This window comes from Vespa crabro, chromosome 3 (assembly GCF_910589235.1).
Source record: "Vespa crabro chromosome 3, iyVesCrab1.2, whole genome shotgun sequence".
Lineage (NCBI taxonomy): Eukaryota > Metazoa > Arthropoda > Insecta > Hymenoptera > Vespidae > Vespa > Vespa crabro.
Window position 1 is genome coordinate 10,548,734 of NC_060957.1, and position 17,631 is coordinate 10,566,364.

The following is a 17,631-nucleotide window of genomic DNA, read 5'->3' on the forward strand; positions in this document are numbered from 1 at the left end:
TACACACATACGTACGTACGTACGTACGTACGATACGTATATACAGGGTGTCTCGTTTTAAACGATATATATCAAAAATACATTCGATTCTATTGGTTTTATAACACGAATGAGGAATTGAGGGAATAAGGTTGAGTATAATAGGTGGATGGGGATGTTGGAAGGGAGGTAAATGTAATACATATTGCATCCTATATTTTATAAAGGTCGCTGTTGATGTCATAAACATTTTCTTTAAATGGTTAGTTAATCGATACTATAAGCCTAACAAAAGTTACAAAAGATATCAATACACGAATTCGATTAATATCGATAGAGTAAATATATCTTTTTTCGTCGAGTTATGACGCATTAAGAATAATAGTCGCAGTGCAAATTAATTTTTTCTCCAAACGTGTGATAACAGATGAAATTATCAAACAATTTTCTTTGTTCTTGTTTCTTTTTCTTTTTTCTTTTTTTTTTTTTTTTTTTCGTACTTGTTCACACAACAAATCTTGAATTTGTAATCGTTTGAGGTGCAATATCACCAATCAGCGATAATAAAGAACATTATGTGCGATTAGTGACATTCTGGTAAAATTTTAAGCGTTGATAACTCGACGAAATAACGATTAAAAAAAAAATGTAGATCGTAAATCGTACTCGTTGGATTCGTATCGATACCCTTTACGACTTTTGTTATATTTGAAATATCGATTTTCATTATATGTATATATATAAAAAAAAGTAATAATAATAATAATAATAATAATAATAATAATAATAATAATAATAATAATAATAATAATAATAATAATAATAATAATAATAATAAAGGAATCTCGTATCTCGATGACAAAATTCACTTTATGAAATAATTTCAATAGATATTAAATATTCTTAATAAAAATCTAACAAAACTTTTATATGAAACATTTCATTATAAAACCAATAAGGATAGAGGATTATCTGGTCACATAGTTTAAATCTGGACACTCTTTATATACTTACGTACATACGTATAGTATGTGCATTATTACAATCTAGTTTGTGATATATTAAGAATACAAAATGTAGGAGGTGATATAGGTCAGTATGACATTCATTCATAAAACCAGGTCCAATGCAACTTTAGCAAAATCATCATTGGTGTTTAAGTATTGCCATGTTGCAAAGGAACGAGGTCGTGAATAAAGGGAGGAGAAGGGAAAGGAGAACAGTAAGAGAGAGAGAGAGAGAGAGAGAGAGAGAGAGAGAGAGAGAGAGAGAGAGAGAGAGAGAGAGAGAGATGGAAATAGAGAGTGGGAGAAAAATGGGACAACACGAATATCGGACTCACTTGTATCTCCAACAGCAACTCCGACTTCTTTCGTCTTATGTCTATTAGAATCTTCTGTTGCTCGGGCGTTAGATCTGCAACTATATATATATATATATATATACATATATATAAAATTAATAATTAGGCGAATTTTCATTTAACAATATAACATACATATGTCTATTACACACACACAGCACACAGCATACAGACATAAACCAGACAGACGCACAAATATCTTATATAAACAAATGTAATGTTTCTATTGTATTGGTTTATAATAGGATCTCTCTCTCTCTCTCTCTCTCCCCTCTTTCTCTCTTTCTGTCTGTATGTGTGTAAATATATGTAGGTATATATTTTATATATGTATGTAAACAATTGTAATAATGTTTCTATTGTATTGTATCATAAAAATAAATATGTTTTGTGTAAGAAATAAATGAGAGGAAAAAAAAAGAAAAAAAAAAAAAAAATATCATTAAAAATTTATTCTCGATGTCATAACTATGTTTAAATATGTTCCTAGTTGGAGATAACAATCTCAAACATCTTGAATGGGATTGGATTACTTAATTACGCCAAGTGGCGGTAATTAAAACTCAATGGATATCACGTTTTTTTTCGAATAAGCATGTTCGTGCTTATGTAAACGTAAAAAAAAAAAAAAAAAAAAAAAAAAAAGCCCGCAAGTTAAGTGAAAAGTTATTTTTACTTAATGTTGACCAATTATTTTTGCTTATCTGTAGTAGGAAGTATTCAATTTTACGTGTCTATATAGTGTTCTATATATAACTACACGATGCATAACCTATACGTAACTTATTAGTACAATATATAACCTATATTATGCGTGTGTGTGTGTGTGTGTGTATACATATATATATACATGTAACCTTTATATAACCTATACAATATACTAGGCTAGTAAGTAATGTAAAAATCTTCAATATTTTATTTCTAAGGAAATGACACTTTATTAATTTTTTTTTTTCCCACTAAAATATCGATATTGTAATATAATAAGATATATAATGTTTACTAAAAGATATATTTAATATACATGTACAATGTTCTTTACATACATATTTAGATAAAAAAAGATGAAAAATTTCGACATAATTCATCGATGTCATAATTACGACATTAATAAATAAAGTCGTTCGTAAAATTTACAATGATTAAAGGGACAGAAATTAAATCATTCTTAAGAAACGATTAAGAAATGAAATACCTACGCAAAGACGAAAGAAGACGCAAGACCATTTCGTTTACAAGATAAACGACATAAGGTGGATCCACGACTGATGATAACGAGCATGCACGGAACCGACGGTAGAGGAGGACTCTCTCATTAGAAGCAATTTAGTGAAAGATCTAAAAATAGGTCCACTTCGAATTAAGGCTGGGGTCGCGCCGGTAGTTTCGCTAAATAAACGCAAATGGGATTAGACGTCGAAATGGGGGGAAGGAACAAGTGGACAACGCGGCGTATAGGTTCTCGCGTTTGTCGGGCACCTTGAACCTCTCTCTCTCTCTCTCTCTCTCTCTCTCTCTCTCTCTCTCTCTCTCTCTCTCTCTCTCTCTCTTTCTCTCTCTCACATCCCTGCCCCCTCCAGTCGACATTCCCATTCCCCAGTTCGTTTCCTTTCTCGGTACCACGATGCGCTATCGTTAATCGTCCTCTTCTACCTTTTCTACTTGTACCATTTGTCTTGGCAAATGCATCGAGAAATATGACCGCGTTTCATGCTTTTCATAGACGTCCGCTTTACAATAGTCGCCATCTTTGTTTTTATCTTACCTTTTACCCTCGTTTTGTTTATCGATCGGGAAGTTAATACGAGGTCAGCCAAAAGTTTCTAAATCATTTTATAAAATCAATTACTCTTCTCCGAGATATCATAATTAAACTTGTAATTTTACAAGATTTGGAGGGGGAGGGAAGGAGGCGGGGAGTGGGCGGAAGAATGCCTAAAAAGTCTCGAGAAGGAGCAATTGATTAGGAAAATCATCTCAACATTTTTTCTCCCCCTACCTACTTATGTTTTTTTTTTGACAGATAATTCTACGAGCTAATATATTGTAGTATTGCAATTTGGAGGGAAAAAAAAAAAAAAAAAAAAAAACTAAAAAGTCTCGAGAAAGAGTAACCCCGATCATTAATAATCATCCAAAATATTTTGCCTGCCTTCCCTCCTTACACGATGAAAGATAATTGAACATTTTGATATTTTCTTCGCACGAACTTCATGCGTATTCCAAAACGCACTTTCGTGTTTGTTGTTTTTTTTTTCTCTTTTTCTTTCTTTCTTTCTTTTTTATTTTTCCTCTATGGAGTCAGTCTCAACAAATAACAATTCCAACGAACCATACTTTCTTCTCTATCTATGTATGTATGTACGTACGTGCATGAGTGCACGTGTGTGCACTCAACCGAGAAGCTCTCTCGAGAAAGAATGAATTCTGTCTACGTAAAGGTAAGCTAAGGCTCGCCCCACAGGAAACGTTCGTTCTAACAAAACACCTGCTTCTTTTACGGTGGCGATGGTACCGTATGAATATCCCCTCGTCTCGAACGTACCGCGAGAGATTATGTAATTCGAACGGGTACGCTCACCTCTCCTCACTTCACCTCACCTCACCTCACCTCACCTCACTTCTCTTCCATTTCCTTCTCTTTCGCTTCTCTTTTGCTTCTCTTCGTTCAGCAAACTGAACGGAAAGTTGAGGTTAAGCTAGATTACAAGCCGTCACTGCTGCGGAACAATTAGAAACTGTTGCTCCGCGTTACCTGTTACCGTTAATAAGGTCGACGCTTCACAGAGAGAGGGAGAGAGAGAGAGAGAGAGAGAGAGAGAGAGAGAGAGAGAGAGAGAGAGAGAGAGAGAGAGAGAGAGAGAGAGAGAGAGGAGAGAGAGAGGAGAGAGAGGAGAGAGATCGTCATAAATCTTAAAAAATCATTTAATCAATTTCGATCGAACGATTAAAAAGACGTCAGTATATTATTAGAGTGAAAAGGAGGAAGGAGGGAGAGAGGAGGGTTGAGAAGGAGAGGAGAGCCAACGTGGGCGACAGGGGGTTTACGGGGAGAAAGTTTCTATCGGGAATAAATTTACTCCCGTAGAAAGTAAGATGGAGTAGTTCCTTATTGTTTATCAAGCGCAAAATTACAAAATGTATGTAATGAATGGTATGATTAATGAACCAATAACCATGAGAGAATTATTTCTATAGGCGATTTATGAGCTGTGTTATTAAGATTTTTGTTGAAACGTGAAAATGAGAAATATTAACGATCGTGAAGATATTTTTTTCTTTTTATTCTTTTTAACATCTATTGTATTTTAATAGAAAAATAAATGATATATCCGACAAAATGGCGACGATATTGTTTCGTATATCATTCGATATAAAAAAAAAAAAAAAAAAAGAAGAAAACGCAGCAATAGTAACAATCGTTCTTTTAATTTTTTTTTCTTTTTTCTTTTTTTATTTTTGAATAATTAAAAGTATCTTTTCATCGGAATTAATTAAATAATTAATTACAGTATAACGACGTCGTCGTAGTTAACCAAGTCAATCAATTTCGGCCGAGATAACTTGGGTTTACATTAAATTAATTAGATTGAATTATTCCCTTTCTAATTAACTTCGATTACATTGATATGATCAAATTCCAATGTAGTCGAGTTTTATCGAATGAAATTCGTCCAATCTTTTTCCCCTCGTCGATCTAAGAAATTATATTTAATACTTCGCGAAATATTCTTTTTTTCCACGCAAAACTTAGAAAATCTATCACTTTATTTTTATATTATTTTTCTTTTTTTTTTTGGTTTTAGTCTAAAATTTTTCCTAATTTCTAACTTGTCGATCTGAAGATCTTTTTTTAAAAAGATTTCTCGCAGAAATGTGTTGTCAACGAAAAGTTTCTCAATGCAGAAAAAAAAAAAAAAAAAAAAAAAAAAAACATTTAAGAAAATTGTTCGAAAAAATTAGTCATCGATGAAAATATAAAAATATACTCGAAATTATTATCATACGTTCAGATTAAAATTAGCTTAAATTTTTCTTCGAGGATAAATAAAGTTTATCAAACGAAAATGAATTAATATGTGAGTTAAGTGTTACCTTTCTTCTTTTTTTTTGTTTGTTTTATTTGTTGTCTTTTAATTTTTAACAATTACTTTTTTCTTCGAAATACGACGGCGTCTGGGTAGAACGAAAAGACGCATCGATCCAGTCGCTGCTAATCCGTATGCCGCGCACGTGCAAAACTCAAAGCGTGCGTCCATTCAGCGTATTATTATCATACGCGTCGATTACTATTGTATAGTAAGAAGTGAGAGAGAGAGAGAGAGATATGTATATACGTGTATACACGTACGTAGTACGTCGTACGTGCTTTCTCAATAGCTTTTAACCGTCAAAGCCACGATAAGAATCAAGACCGCGTCGCATAGCGAACGACTGATTAAGACGATGAGTTGTTATTTGACTTTAAAAGAGAGTCTTAGTTATCGAGAAGATAAAAAAAAATGAGGGAGGGGGTAGGGAATAATAAATGTGTACGATAGGTCGATGTTATCGGAATTCGAAGAAGAAAATATCAATATGAAGGCAAAGTAAATAAATTTAATGATCTCTTCTAAATTTAACGATTCTTTTTTTAATTTTCAAAAATTCAACATTTAAAAAATTCGATATTTTTCTAATCTATAGTTAACCTCCGATGCGTGTATGTATCAATGAAAATATTGTCTCTTTGATCGGCTAATTTACAATTAAATATTTGTAATTTTCTTAAAAAGTACATTTCTTCAAACAGGATTGTATTCATATCGATTTAATGACTTTTATATAGAGGAAAAAAAAATTGATTGAAAATACCAACGAATTAAAATATAATTATGAAAAAAGGAAAGAGAATATCTAACATAAAAATTATCTTAAATTATCTTAAATCATAATGAACAACAATCCAACGATATCGGAAACAAATTAATCGTAATTATTATCTAAAAAAATTAATCTCAAGTATAATAAACAACAACGACAATAACAACAACAACGACGATAATAATAATCAAAGTACAATAACAATATCAAAAACTTAATATCCACGAAAAAAAAGAAAAAAGAAAAAGATGGCGAATGATCAAACGATCGTACCAATTGTAATTCACATAAAAAATAATTTTATATAATATGAAAAACTCACGTGACCATTAATAAATCCATTTATAAGTTCTACTCTAGATATTAAAACGCGTTCAATTCCAATGATCACGACTCGTTCATGAATATTTCTTTTCACTGGCAGACATTAAACTTCCTGAAACATCTGATTAACCTACAATTCGTAACAGCGTAACGAATTATTATTCGTTACCGGTGTTATTACACCAGTTATGGTATTTAAAAAAAAAAAAAGAAAAAAAAGAAAGAAAAAAAAAAATAAGAAAAAGAAAAAGAAAAAAGAAGGAAATAAACAACTATTGTATTATATTTCCTTTCTTTCAATCAACTCCGCCATTGGTTGAAACCTATCTCCCAACAGACACATTTATAGTAACTCTACGCACACCATTTTTAGAATTGGTAAATAAAGGAGTATAAACAACACGAAGAAAAATAAGACAACGAGGATGATGGTGTTTCGACGTAAACCGATCGGAGACGCGTTCCTAGAAGGCGTTTTTGCTCGAATGTCACAGTGGTATACATATATATCGAGGCTTGTAAACGTATACGTATAAACACATACATACGTACGTAGCATTCCGTACGTTGGCTGCACGACGCGTCTCAAGAGAGAGAAAGAGAGAGAGAAAGAGAGGGAGAGAGAGAGAGAGAGAGAGAGAGAGAGAGAGAGAGACGAACAACAAACTCTAAAGAGCAACGACGAGTTCCGAATCACCGAGAGGACATCGACGTCAACAACAACGTCGTAGTAGTCGTCGTAGTAGTTGGTCGTTCGTCACGTTTGTCTCTCGCGACATCGTAACTAAAAAAGACAACACGGAAACATAAAGCCATCGCCGAGACGAGATTCACCGTTAGTTACCTACTAGAGCGACTTTCCTAACGCCAAAATAATACTAGGTAATAGTTTCCTATATGAAATCTGCATCATCGATTCTGCTTCGTATGTTTGTATGTACATATATGTGTATATATGTATGTGTATATGTATGTATGTATGTATGTATGTCTCTATCTCTGTCTTGTCTCTTTTTCTCTTTTTCTTTTTTTCTCTTTCTTTCTTTCTTTCTTTCTCTCTCTCTCTCTCTCTCTCTCTCTCTCTCTCTCATTCTAACTCTATCGTATCAAAATAATCAAAAGAACTAATACTCCGAGCGTATTCTTCGTTTCTTGAAAGAAAAGTCAACTTCGATTTGACACTTCTTTTTTCTTTGTTTTTCTTTTTATTTACTTTCGTTATTTCTTTTCACTGAATACATTATACGAAGATTTGTCGAAAGGGAAAGAAAAGAAAAACAACAAGTAAAGAGAGAAAAAGAAGGAGAAAGAGAGAAAGAGAGAGAGAGAGGAGAGAGAGAGAAAACTGTATGAAGGAAGCTTCCCATTTTCCCTGGGAAATCTGAGGGACATGTATATATCCTTCGTGAATCGAGCTGAAGACGACAGGAGAGAGAGAGAGAGAGAGAGAGAGAGAGAGAGAGAGAGAGAAAGAGAGAAAGAGAAAGAAAGAGAGAGATAGAAAGAAAGAGAAAAAGAGAGATACATAAAGACAGAAAGAACGACAGACGATGACTTCCCTTTTGGTTTTGTTTACGAGCGAAAAGGAGACGAGGAAGCGCATGGCGCTTGCGCTTTCCCACGGGGAAAGCCTTTCCTCCAGATCTTGGCAGGACCCGAGATAATCGTTTATGTATTCGTTTATGTATTCATTTATGTATTCGTATTCGTATTTGTATCCGTGGCGATCCATAATATTTTTCATTGACCAACGTAATCCACAATTTTCTTACCCGCCGTGCCAAACTGGTCGACCTGATGAGTACCGGAATGCACTCCCGCACCGGCCAGACCGTCCAGATCCTGCCACATTTCCGTAGGCTCTCGCACTCTCTCCGGGCACACGCGCGCACACAGAATCTAACCCACCCTCACTCGAACGGCGCCATTTTCGTTCTGCGATCTATCCGAGCGCGTTTATCGTTGCGAGCCGCGCCGACGGTGCTGTCTCTAATGGCGACCGAATGAACTATTGAGTTCTACGAACGTATTCGATATGTCGATAGTATAGATTTCGTCGGTATCGAACGTTAATGAAACATCTCGTTAATTATGATTTCAACAAATTCATTCATTGTAGGGTCTTTTTTTTTTTACATTGTTGGTTTTTATATATCTCTTTCTACTGGATTACATACGCACATGCGTACAGAACTATTGCATTAATCGTATGAGGTTAGGTACGTCCAGGTGTGTACGTGTATTAAGAAAAATATTTATCTATAAAGGGAACGTTTCGATGATTTTCTATATTTCGAGAATTTGAACGAAAATTTTTCTCTCTGTCTCTGTCACTCTCTCTTTCTCTTTCTCTTTTTTTTTTTTGTTTAATTAAATTGATTTAAAGTAATATGGAAACATTTGAAAGATTCTGCGTATTTGTGTATATATATATATATAAAAGTCGATATTTATCGGTTTGACGTATTGCATAATTAGAATGTATCGATATAGTTATCTATATATTAACGTATTCACCTTTTACAATAAAGTTAACCTTTGATTAATTAATATAATTATAATGCTAATAAAGGATATGAAACAAGAGATGCAATATTATAGTGTTAATAAAGACATTTGTGAAAATATGACAATTAACTCGTTGATATGATATCGTAACTGATATCCAGAGCTCTGAGAAAAATTGTTGAGTTTATCATCCATTTTTCGTAATCGCTGAAGTTCAGTTGCGCTTGAGCCACTCTGTTGAGATGAGCACGAGATTTTCGGGGATCAAATTGGGACCTCCTATTGAGGTTTTCGCTCTAACAAAAGCTTTTAACGATGATACTTATCAAAAAAAAGTCAATTTGGCTGTAGGAGGTATGTAAAAAATATTATCAGTATAAATATGTATATAATATAATAAGTAGGATCGTTGCGTCATAATTATTAAAACAAAAAAAATATATACGTGTGTTTGTATATATACATATATATATATATATATGTATATGTATATATATATATATTTGTATTAATTAAAAATGAAAAAAATTGTAATTAAATTTATCTTAGTGTACGATATTTTGTATCATTTTTATCTTTATGAATTTACTCTTGAATGACCTCTATAGTAAGTCAATTATATAATCTATGATACTGATCTGTATACGTAAATACTTTCACAGTTGATATGTGGATATTTTTTTTTTTTTTTTTTTTTTTGTATTAAAGAGACTAACCAATCAAATGTTATAATTTTATTTTTAGCTTATCGTACATCCGAAGGAAAACCATGGGTTTTACCTGTCGTAAGGAAAGTAGAAAAGCAACTTGCAATGGACGAATTGCAAAATCATGAATATCTTCCGATATTAGGATTAGATGCCTTCTGTCAAGCTGCGACAAGAATGTTATTAGGTCCTAATTCTTCGGCTATTGCACAAGAACGTGCTTTTGGTATTCAAACGCTTTCTGGTACTGGTGCATTAAGAGTTGCTGCTGAGTGTTTAAGTCGTATCCTAAATTATGATACATTTTATTATAGTAATCCTACCTGGGGTAAGTAATCATGATTTAATTTAATCGAATATTGATCATAAATAATAGATCAGAAATATTATAAAAATTTATATTGTTTCTTAGAAAACCATAAACTTGTATTTATGAATGGTGGGTTTAAGAATGCTTGTGAATATACATATTGGGATTATCAAAATCGAAGAATCAATTTAGATGGAATGCTTAAGGATATAAAAAGCGCTCCAGAAAATTCAGTAATTATTTTACATGCATGCGCGCACAATCCTACTGGTTGTGATCCTACGCCAGAACAATGGAAAAAAATTGCAGATGTCATCGAAGAAAATCGATTGTTCACAATATTTGATAGCGCATATCAAGTATGTATATATGTTACTTGATTAGATATTAAACATTTTTTTTTTTTATATTATCGATCATACTATAAATAAACTTTTTTTAGGGATTTGCAAGTGGTGATTTAGACAAAGATGCATTTGCTATACGCATGTTTGCTGAACGTGGATTGGAATTTATTTGCACTCAAAGTTTTGCCAAAAATTTTGGTCTTTACAATGAAAGAGTTGGCAATATGGTCGTAGTAATGTCTGATGCAAAGGAAGCAATTGAATTTAAATCTCAAGTGACATTAATTATACGAGGAATGTATAGTAATCCACCCAACCATGGAGCTCGTATAGTATCAACTGTGCTTAACAATCCTGATCTTTGCGAAGAATGGTATGTTTCAAGGAATATTATTTTATGATATATGAAAGTCTATTTTAATGTCATGCATTAATAATGTAGGAAAGAACATATTCGAACTATGTCTGGAAGAATAAAACAGATGCGAGAAGGACTATATCAAAGATTACTTAAATTGGGAACTCCTGGTACATGGGAACATATAACTACACAAATAGGAATGTTTTCATATACAGGCCTCAATGGTATGTTTGAGATATTATTATATAAGAAAAATAATAAATTTAGAAAAAGAAAATTTTTTAAATATGTTTAATCTAAATCTACAGAGAGACAAGTGAAGCATTTATTGGATCAGTTTCATATTTATCTATTACGCAGTGGACGTATAAATATTTGTGGACTGACAGAGCGTAATTTGGATTATGTAGCAGAAGCTATTCATGAAACAGTGAAACTATTTCCTCATACAGAGAAAAGTTGCAAATGTTGATGCATATTTTCAAACTTGACATCATAGTATAATAAATATAAATATCATCTATAAGCCATTGATATTGGCAATGATGTTGAAATATTATAATATTTTATATTCTATGAAGTCAAGCTAAATTTTTTTATATAGTAGTAATTTCAGTAAAATCTTTGCGTTATCTTGTGTTACTGTTCAGTTTCAGAATTTAAGAAATAAGATCTTATGTTCACATCTTGCTTTAAAACATAAGATTAACATTATTATTTTATCTTGAAAAGTACAAAAATTATTGCTGATAGCAAAGTCTATTCCGATCGATGTAAACCAGTATTTCTACAGAGTATAAATAACACAAATAGATTTTAATATATCTATAAATAAAATAGTCTTTGCTATAATAAATAAAATAATAATATAACGCGAAAGTGAATAATTTAATTAGGAAAAAAAAAATTGCTCTGTGCGGCAAAAAACAAAGGCTGATGTATGAACATAAGGTCTGTATTTAATGAAATTTAACAAATATATAGCAAACATTATGATGGTGGTCCAACAAAAGAACAGTACAAAGTTAATGCATTAATTAAATATTGAACTTTCATATAAATATCCTTTCTTTTTTTCTTCTTTTTTATAGCATCACTTTAATACAAAATTTAACATTTAAAAAAAAAATAATTTTTTTTTATACGTGTAATGGTACGTAAAAACTTATTGTTGATTGTGCCAATATCCTTTTTCTTGTACTGTATTGTGCATTACATGTGTTCTAAGAATGAAACAATTTAAGAAAGTAACAAATCTTGTCATATATAAGCAAAGATAAATGTTTTCCCTATTTCTTTTCTAAATACTTTAAAGCAGAGATTCCACTTATATACATGTATATATATATATATATATATATATATATATATATATATATATATATATATATATATATATTCACTACAAGTTCTATTAAAATGGATCAAAAATCCATGTTAATAAACTATAAATAAATTGTTAATGTCATATTTGCGAACAAAAGATATATGATTGTTATATACGTATAACGAATAATTTACATATATTTTTAGTAAAACTGTTAACATTTATATACTTAGAATATTTTAACTTTAAAAGAGAAAATATATTATTACGAATTTCCTTCCAGATATAATATTAAAACTGCCAAAGAGATATTCGAACGAATCTTGTTCGAAGAAAAAAAAATACTTTTTTACATATTTGTATTGTACTAAACGTGACATGACAAGATTACACGTATATTTTAAAAATCAGTCTATCAAAAAAAGGAAACATACCAAAATAGTTGCATAAGCATAAAATATTATTATTAAATATTACAAGCATTTATAATTATCTAAGCATTTATGTATAATGAATATGATAGAAATTGGAAAGAACACATGCTATCCTGTTATCCAATATTTGTAACTATAGTATATTTGAAGAAAATAATATTTAAATTTATTTATAAAAGCATATACATAACAATATACATATCCTTTTATGATTCATAAACTTACAAATCACGATTAAATGTATTGCCTGTTAATCAAAGATTTATACTTGATATATAATGTAATAATTGATACAGACTATAAAGTGATGTAACATAGGTTGTCCACAAAAGACACATTATTCGATGTCTTCCACCGTCTTGATGTTAATTAAATAATCATGTAGATTTGGAACATCTTATGCGCATAATATTTTATAATAAATAAAGAATATATTCTCTTTTTCTTATATGTACTCTTATTTAAATATAATTATAAACTGTAACATTTTTACAGTATATATGGAAATAATGTTGAATAAGTATTATGTAAATAGCGATATTATATTCAAAGTGACAATAAATTACTCATCCTCCTATCTTTAATCATATTTTCGAATTTTTCTCTCGTAACTAAAACACACTCATCAAAGGACATAATTTAGATTTTTTTTTTAAATATAATAAATATGTAATATAATTATATTCAAATGTTTCAAACATTGTTCTTTAAAATCTTACAATGGCAATGTACTAATCTAATATACATATATATGAATCTTTTGTGAACACCTTGATACATTTAATCTAACCATTTAGAAGTTTTCTTTTTAAAAGTTACATTTCCATCTGCTTCAACAGATTCATAATAAACAGTGCCATTATGTTTATATCGCATGTAAAGTAAATACCCTGAACAAGTAAGCATTGCCATAACCCCAAAAAGCATTATGCCTTTATTCTGAAAAAAAAAAAGTATATAATACGATATAAGTAGGACAATGAATTTTCATGAATAACAAGAAAAGTTTTAATAATATTTATACAAAAAATATATTATTAATTTTATTACCGGCTTGACATACAACTCGTAATTAATAGCACGAAATAACATCGTGCTTCGTAACGAGCGTATGCCATCGCCTGGGGCAGATTCTTTACTTTTATCTTTCATATGGAATATTAAAATAATTAAACAATTAAAACGTAATAACAAAATATACGAATAACGTCACTACGTTTAATAGAAACGTAAACTATAATATTCAATAACGAGACAATTCAAGTAGATTGAATATTTGAACGGTATAATGAAAAAATTACAAAATTGAATTTCTTTCCAAAAAATTATGATATAATAAATTCATAATAGAGACATAAACGCGATATATAACAATAATTATAATAATAAAAAAGAAATATTTGATTTTAAAAACAAATAAAAAATTCTATTTAATATTATCTCAGGGCCAATCACATTTAATATTACATAATCAATCAAATTTAACCCTCTATGATTGGTTGAATTAATGTAATGGCGGACAATCTAAACATATAATTCAATTTTATATTATACGAATATTCATAGCTTTGTGGAACGAAGAAAGGAAAAAAATATACACATATATATATATATTAATTATAATTCGAATAAAAATATTTCTTTGATAATTCTGATCAAAACGAATCAATGGGAAGAATATTGTTTTATACAAAATTTCTAGATGTCGCTACTCGTTCGGATTCATTAATTCACTTAGTCTACCTTCTATATCAATGATCTTATCACGGTCCTGTCAGTAGTAAAAGCTCCTTGCCTTTTCCACTCTCTTTCAACTAACCGGAGACGAGAGTTGTGCCTTTGGAGGTGTGTTGTATGTCATTCGTTTAATTAAATTTTATTTTAATATAATAATATGAATTGGTGTTTTATATTCAGGTGAAGTGTCAAATTCGAGGAAGAGAAGATGTGGTCGTCATTATGGGAAACAGCCAAGCTAACACCATTCTCAACACCTTTTACAACGGTTAGGTGTCAGGGTCAAGATGAGAGTATGCAATCGCTCGTTAAAAATCGCAACATCTCAGCTGCCTCTACGGATGCAGGTGGTCAGTATATATATTTCTCACATTTTCTTTTCTTTAATTTTTGTTTCTTTTTTTTTTTTTTTTTTTTAAGAATTTCTAACAGAAATGATTACAATTGGATTATGAGTCCGAGTAATGAAATTTATGAAGGAAAATTTTTTTATATCGAGTTAATAGAAACGGCATGCTTTTCTAGTTAATAGGGATATTTTGATCGTTGCTTCATTCACATGTGACATGGTGTTACATAATATGTAATTCACGTTAAAAAGAAATCATTACTATGGTGTCGTCGCAGTGACAGTCTCAATAACCATTTAGCCCCGTTTAATACTTTCGATAATATTATTAACGGAGTTCTTCGAATAATCCTCATTTTTTTCATAATGTCTTCGTAGTTTTATCTTGATTGTTTTAGATAAATAATTATGTAACTAAAACTTATATGCAGCATTGAAATGTTTGACGAGAGCCAGAAGCGAAGAAATTTTTATATATGCGTACATATACTGCAGGTGTCGCATTGAATAAGAGATATATACTTATATATATATATATATATATATATGTATGTATTTATGTATATATAATATAACATTTGTAAAAATAATTTTATATTAATAGTAATATTGTTAAAATTATACGAATTTGAATGTAATAAAGAAAGATTGATAACGTGTAACGTATATAGCATCGGAAGAATGGGTTGCATAAGGAGCGGCCATTTTGTCGAGAACGCGTGCCGATCTTGGTTTCAGAACTTCGAATGATATTTAAACGAAAATAATGATCGACATTGCCTTTGGATAATGACCGCGACCGAGTAACCAATGAAACGCATTTACCAGTACTAGAATGGTTTATTATCGGATTAGGACAAGGTAGCAGATTCGTTCAAGGCGATCTTGAAATTTTGCCAGATTCGAATTCCGAATGCACGAGTTTACCAGCTGATCGATATCGTCGAGATTCGATTGTCCGCGGATTCTTCTTTTTTTTAATTTTTTTTATTTATTTATTATTTTTTTTTTTAACTCACAATTACATAAACAAAGCTACTTCTATGGAAGTAATCGTAGAATATCTTTAACGTTCGAATTATTTTTTGCAGACAGTTGCGAATTTGGTTCCAACAAATATTTCATGCTATGTGGACTTGGAGGAATTTTGTCTTGTGGAATAACTCATACCATGGTTACTCCATTGGATTTAGTAAAATGCCGTATTCAAGTAGACCCAGCTAAATATAAATCAGTTTTCAATGGTTTTCGAGTACGTGAATAATATATGTTTATTTCATTCTCGGATAATAAGATGAAAATATAAATATTACAATTGTATATATTTGAATATTATATTTTAATAGGTAACTTTAGCTGAAGATGGAACTAGAGGTTTGGTAAAAGGTTGGGCACCAACATTTTTTGGTTATTCTATTCAAGGAATGTTCAAATTTGGTCTTTATGAAGTCTTTAAAGTTTATTATTCCGCTCTTGCTGGCGAAGAGTTGTCATATGAATACAGAACTACCTTATACCTCATTTCTTCGGCATCTGCAGAATTCTTTGCAGACATTGGTTTAGCTCCACTCGAAGCCGCTAAGGTAATTTTTTTTTTATATTATCATATATATATATATATATATATATATATATATATATATATACATATATATATGATAATTTTATATGAAGGTCAATAGAGTTACGGACTTCCTGACTTATTGGCTGCAAACATACACAGATATGAATCTTAATCTCTGTGATTATTTAATTTTGCATCCTAATAAAATATTAACCCAATTTTACACCTTCATTCAGTCTGTACTACACTTCATCCTTGTGTCGTCGTATCCTTGTCATATATTTTGTAAGTTTCTAATATTCCCATTCCCTGCTTTTTTTTTTGATAGATTATTACTTATTTTTTGTATATTAAAGTATATTAATAATAAAATATACTAAAATATGTTCTTTATACAGGTCAGAATTCAGACCATGCCAGGCTTTGCAAATACCTTAAGAGAGGCATTCCCAAAGATGTATGCGGATGAAGGTTTTGGTGGTTTTTACAAAGGTCTGGTACCTTTATGGTTGCGTCAAATTCCATATACCATGATGAAATTCTCATGCTTCGAACGTACCCTTGAATTATTGTACAAGTATGTAGTACCTAAGCCAAGATTAGAATGTAGTAAGGGTGAACAGTTAGTCGTTACCTTTGCTGCGGGTTATATTGCTGGTGTATTTTGTGCAATTGTTTCTCATCCTGCTGATTCCGTGAGTAGAAATATTATAAGATGATAATTATTAAAGAAATATATTTATAAATATTTTTATACAATTTCTCTTGATAGGTTGTTTCCAAGCTAAATCAAGAAAAAGGAGCTACAGCTGGTGATGTATTGAAAAAACTTGGTTTTGCTGGTGTGTGGAAAGGACTGGGACCTAGGATTATTATGATCGGTACTCTTACAGCAGCACAGTGGTTCATTTATGATGCAGTAAAAGTTTGGTTACGTATGCCACGTCCACCACCACCAGAAATGCCAGAGTCTCTCAAAAAGAAGTATGGTATTGCTTAAATACTATACTTGGTTAACTTTTTAATTGGATCATTGACAGATCACAGTTAGAAGATAAACCATAGGCAAATTCAATTAATTTCATACAATACATTGTTGAACAATGTCCAACAATTTCCTTTTTTGTGTATTTATTCATCAGTAAATTAATAAACTCATCAGTGAAGGCAACACTGCCAGACTATTAGAAGTGAGAATAAACTGTAATATTATTCCACGACGGAAAAAAAAAAAAATAGTGCTTTTGTGAAACGGAGTTGTGACAGCTATGTTACACAATGTAACTATGTACTGTTATTGTATATATGAGTGATCATTGTAAATAAATAAAATGATTACTCGGATAAGTGGATTTTCATTGTTTATATATTCGTTCCCTTTTTATCATCATTCTTTTAGTTATATATATATTTATTTTTATGTAAATCTAATTGCTATTGTCAGCTGAAGTTTATCAT

At 30.8% G+C, this 17,631-nt stretch overlaps 4 protein-coding genes across 4 annotated transcripts in view; 2 read left to right on the forward strand and 2 right to left on the reverse strand.

The window, feature by feature from the left end:
- The window catches only part of LOC124423099 (cytohesin-1), a 68,725-nt gene extending 60,251 nt beyond the window's left edge, over positions 1–8,474 (reverse strand). The window contains exons 1-2 of the mRNA XM_046960480.1: positions 8,302–8,474; positions 1,322–1,401 (exon numbers count right to left, since the gene is read on the reverse strand). Coding sequence (XP_046816436.1) covers positions 1,322–1,401; positions 8,302–8,380 — 159 coding nt within the window. The 5' untranslated portion in view covers positions 8,381–8,474. The remainder of the gene's footprint in view (positions 1–1,321; positions 1,402–8,301) is intronic.
- A 581-nt stretch (positions 8,475–9,055) lies between these two features.
- On the forward strand, positions 9,056–12,971 carry LOC124423101 (aspartate aminotransferase, cytoplasmic). Its single transcript, XM_046960482.1, has 6 exons — positions 9,056–9,391; positions 9,782–10,072; positions 10,157–10,413; positions 10,497–10,774; positions 10,844–10,986; positions 11,071–12,971. The coding sequence occupies exons 1-6, from the start codon at positions 9,280–9,282 to the stop codon at positions 11,232–11,234; spliced, it is 1,245 nt and encodes a 414-aa protein (XP_046816438.1). The 5' UTR covers positions 9,056–9,279; the 3' UTR covers positions 11,235–12,971.
- LOC124423102 (small integral membrane protein 8) lies at positions 12,667–13,799 on the reverse strand. The gene is made up of 2 exons (XM_046960483.1): positions 13,574–13,799; positions 12,667–13,462 (listed from the first exon to the last, which is right to left on the reverse strand). The coding sequence occupies exons 1-2, from the start codon at positions 13,673–13,675 to the stop codon at positions 13,304–13,306; spliced, it is 261 nt and encodes an 86-aa protein (XP_046816439.1). The 5' UTR covers positions 13,676–13,799; the 3' UTR covers positions 12,667–13,303.
- Positions 13,800–14,245: 446 nt separating this feature from the next.
- Positions 14,246–17,517, forward strand: LOC124422720 (phosphate carrier protein, mitochondrial). The gene is made up of 6 exons (XM_046959562.1): positions 14,246–14,368; positions 14,441–14,610; positions 15,701–15,861; positions 15,956–16,192; positions 16,572–16,868; positions 16,946–17,517. The coding sequence occupies exons 2-6, from the start codon at positions 14,469–14,471 to the stop codon at positions 17,171–17,173; spliced, it is 1,065 nt and encodes a 354-aa protein (XP_046815518.1). The 5' UTR covers positions 14,246–14,368; positions 14,441–14,468; the 3' UTR covers positions 17,174–17,517.
- The last annotated feature ends 114 nt before the right edge of the window (positions 17,518–17,631 follow it).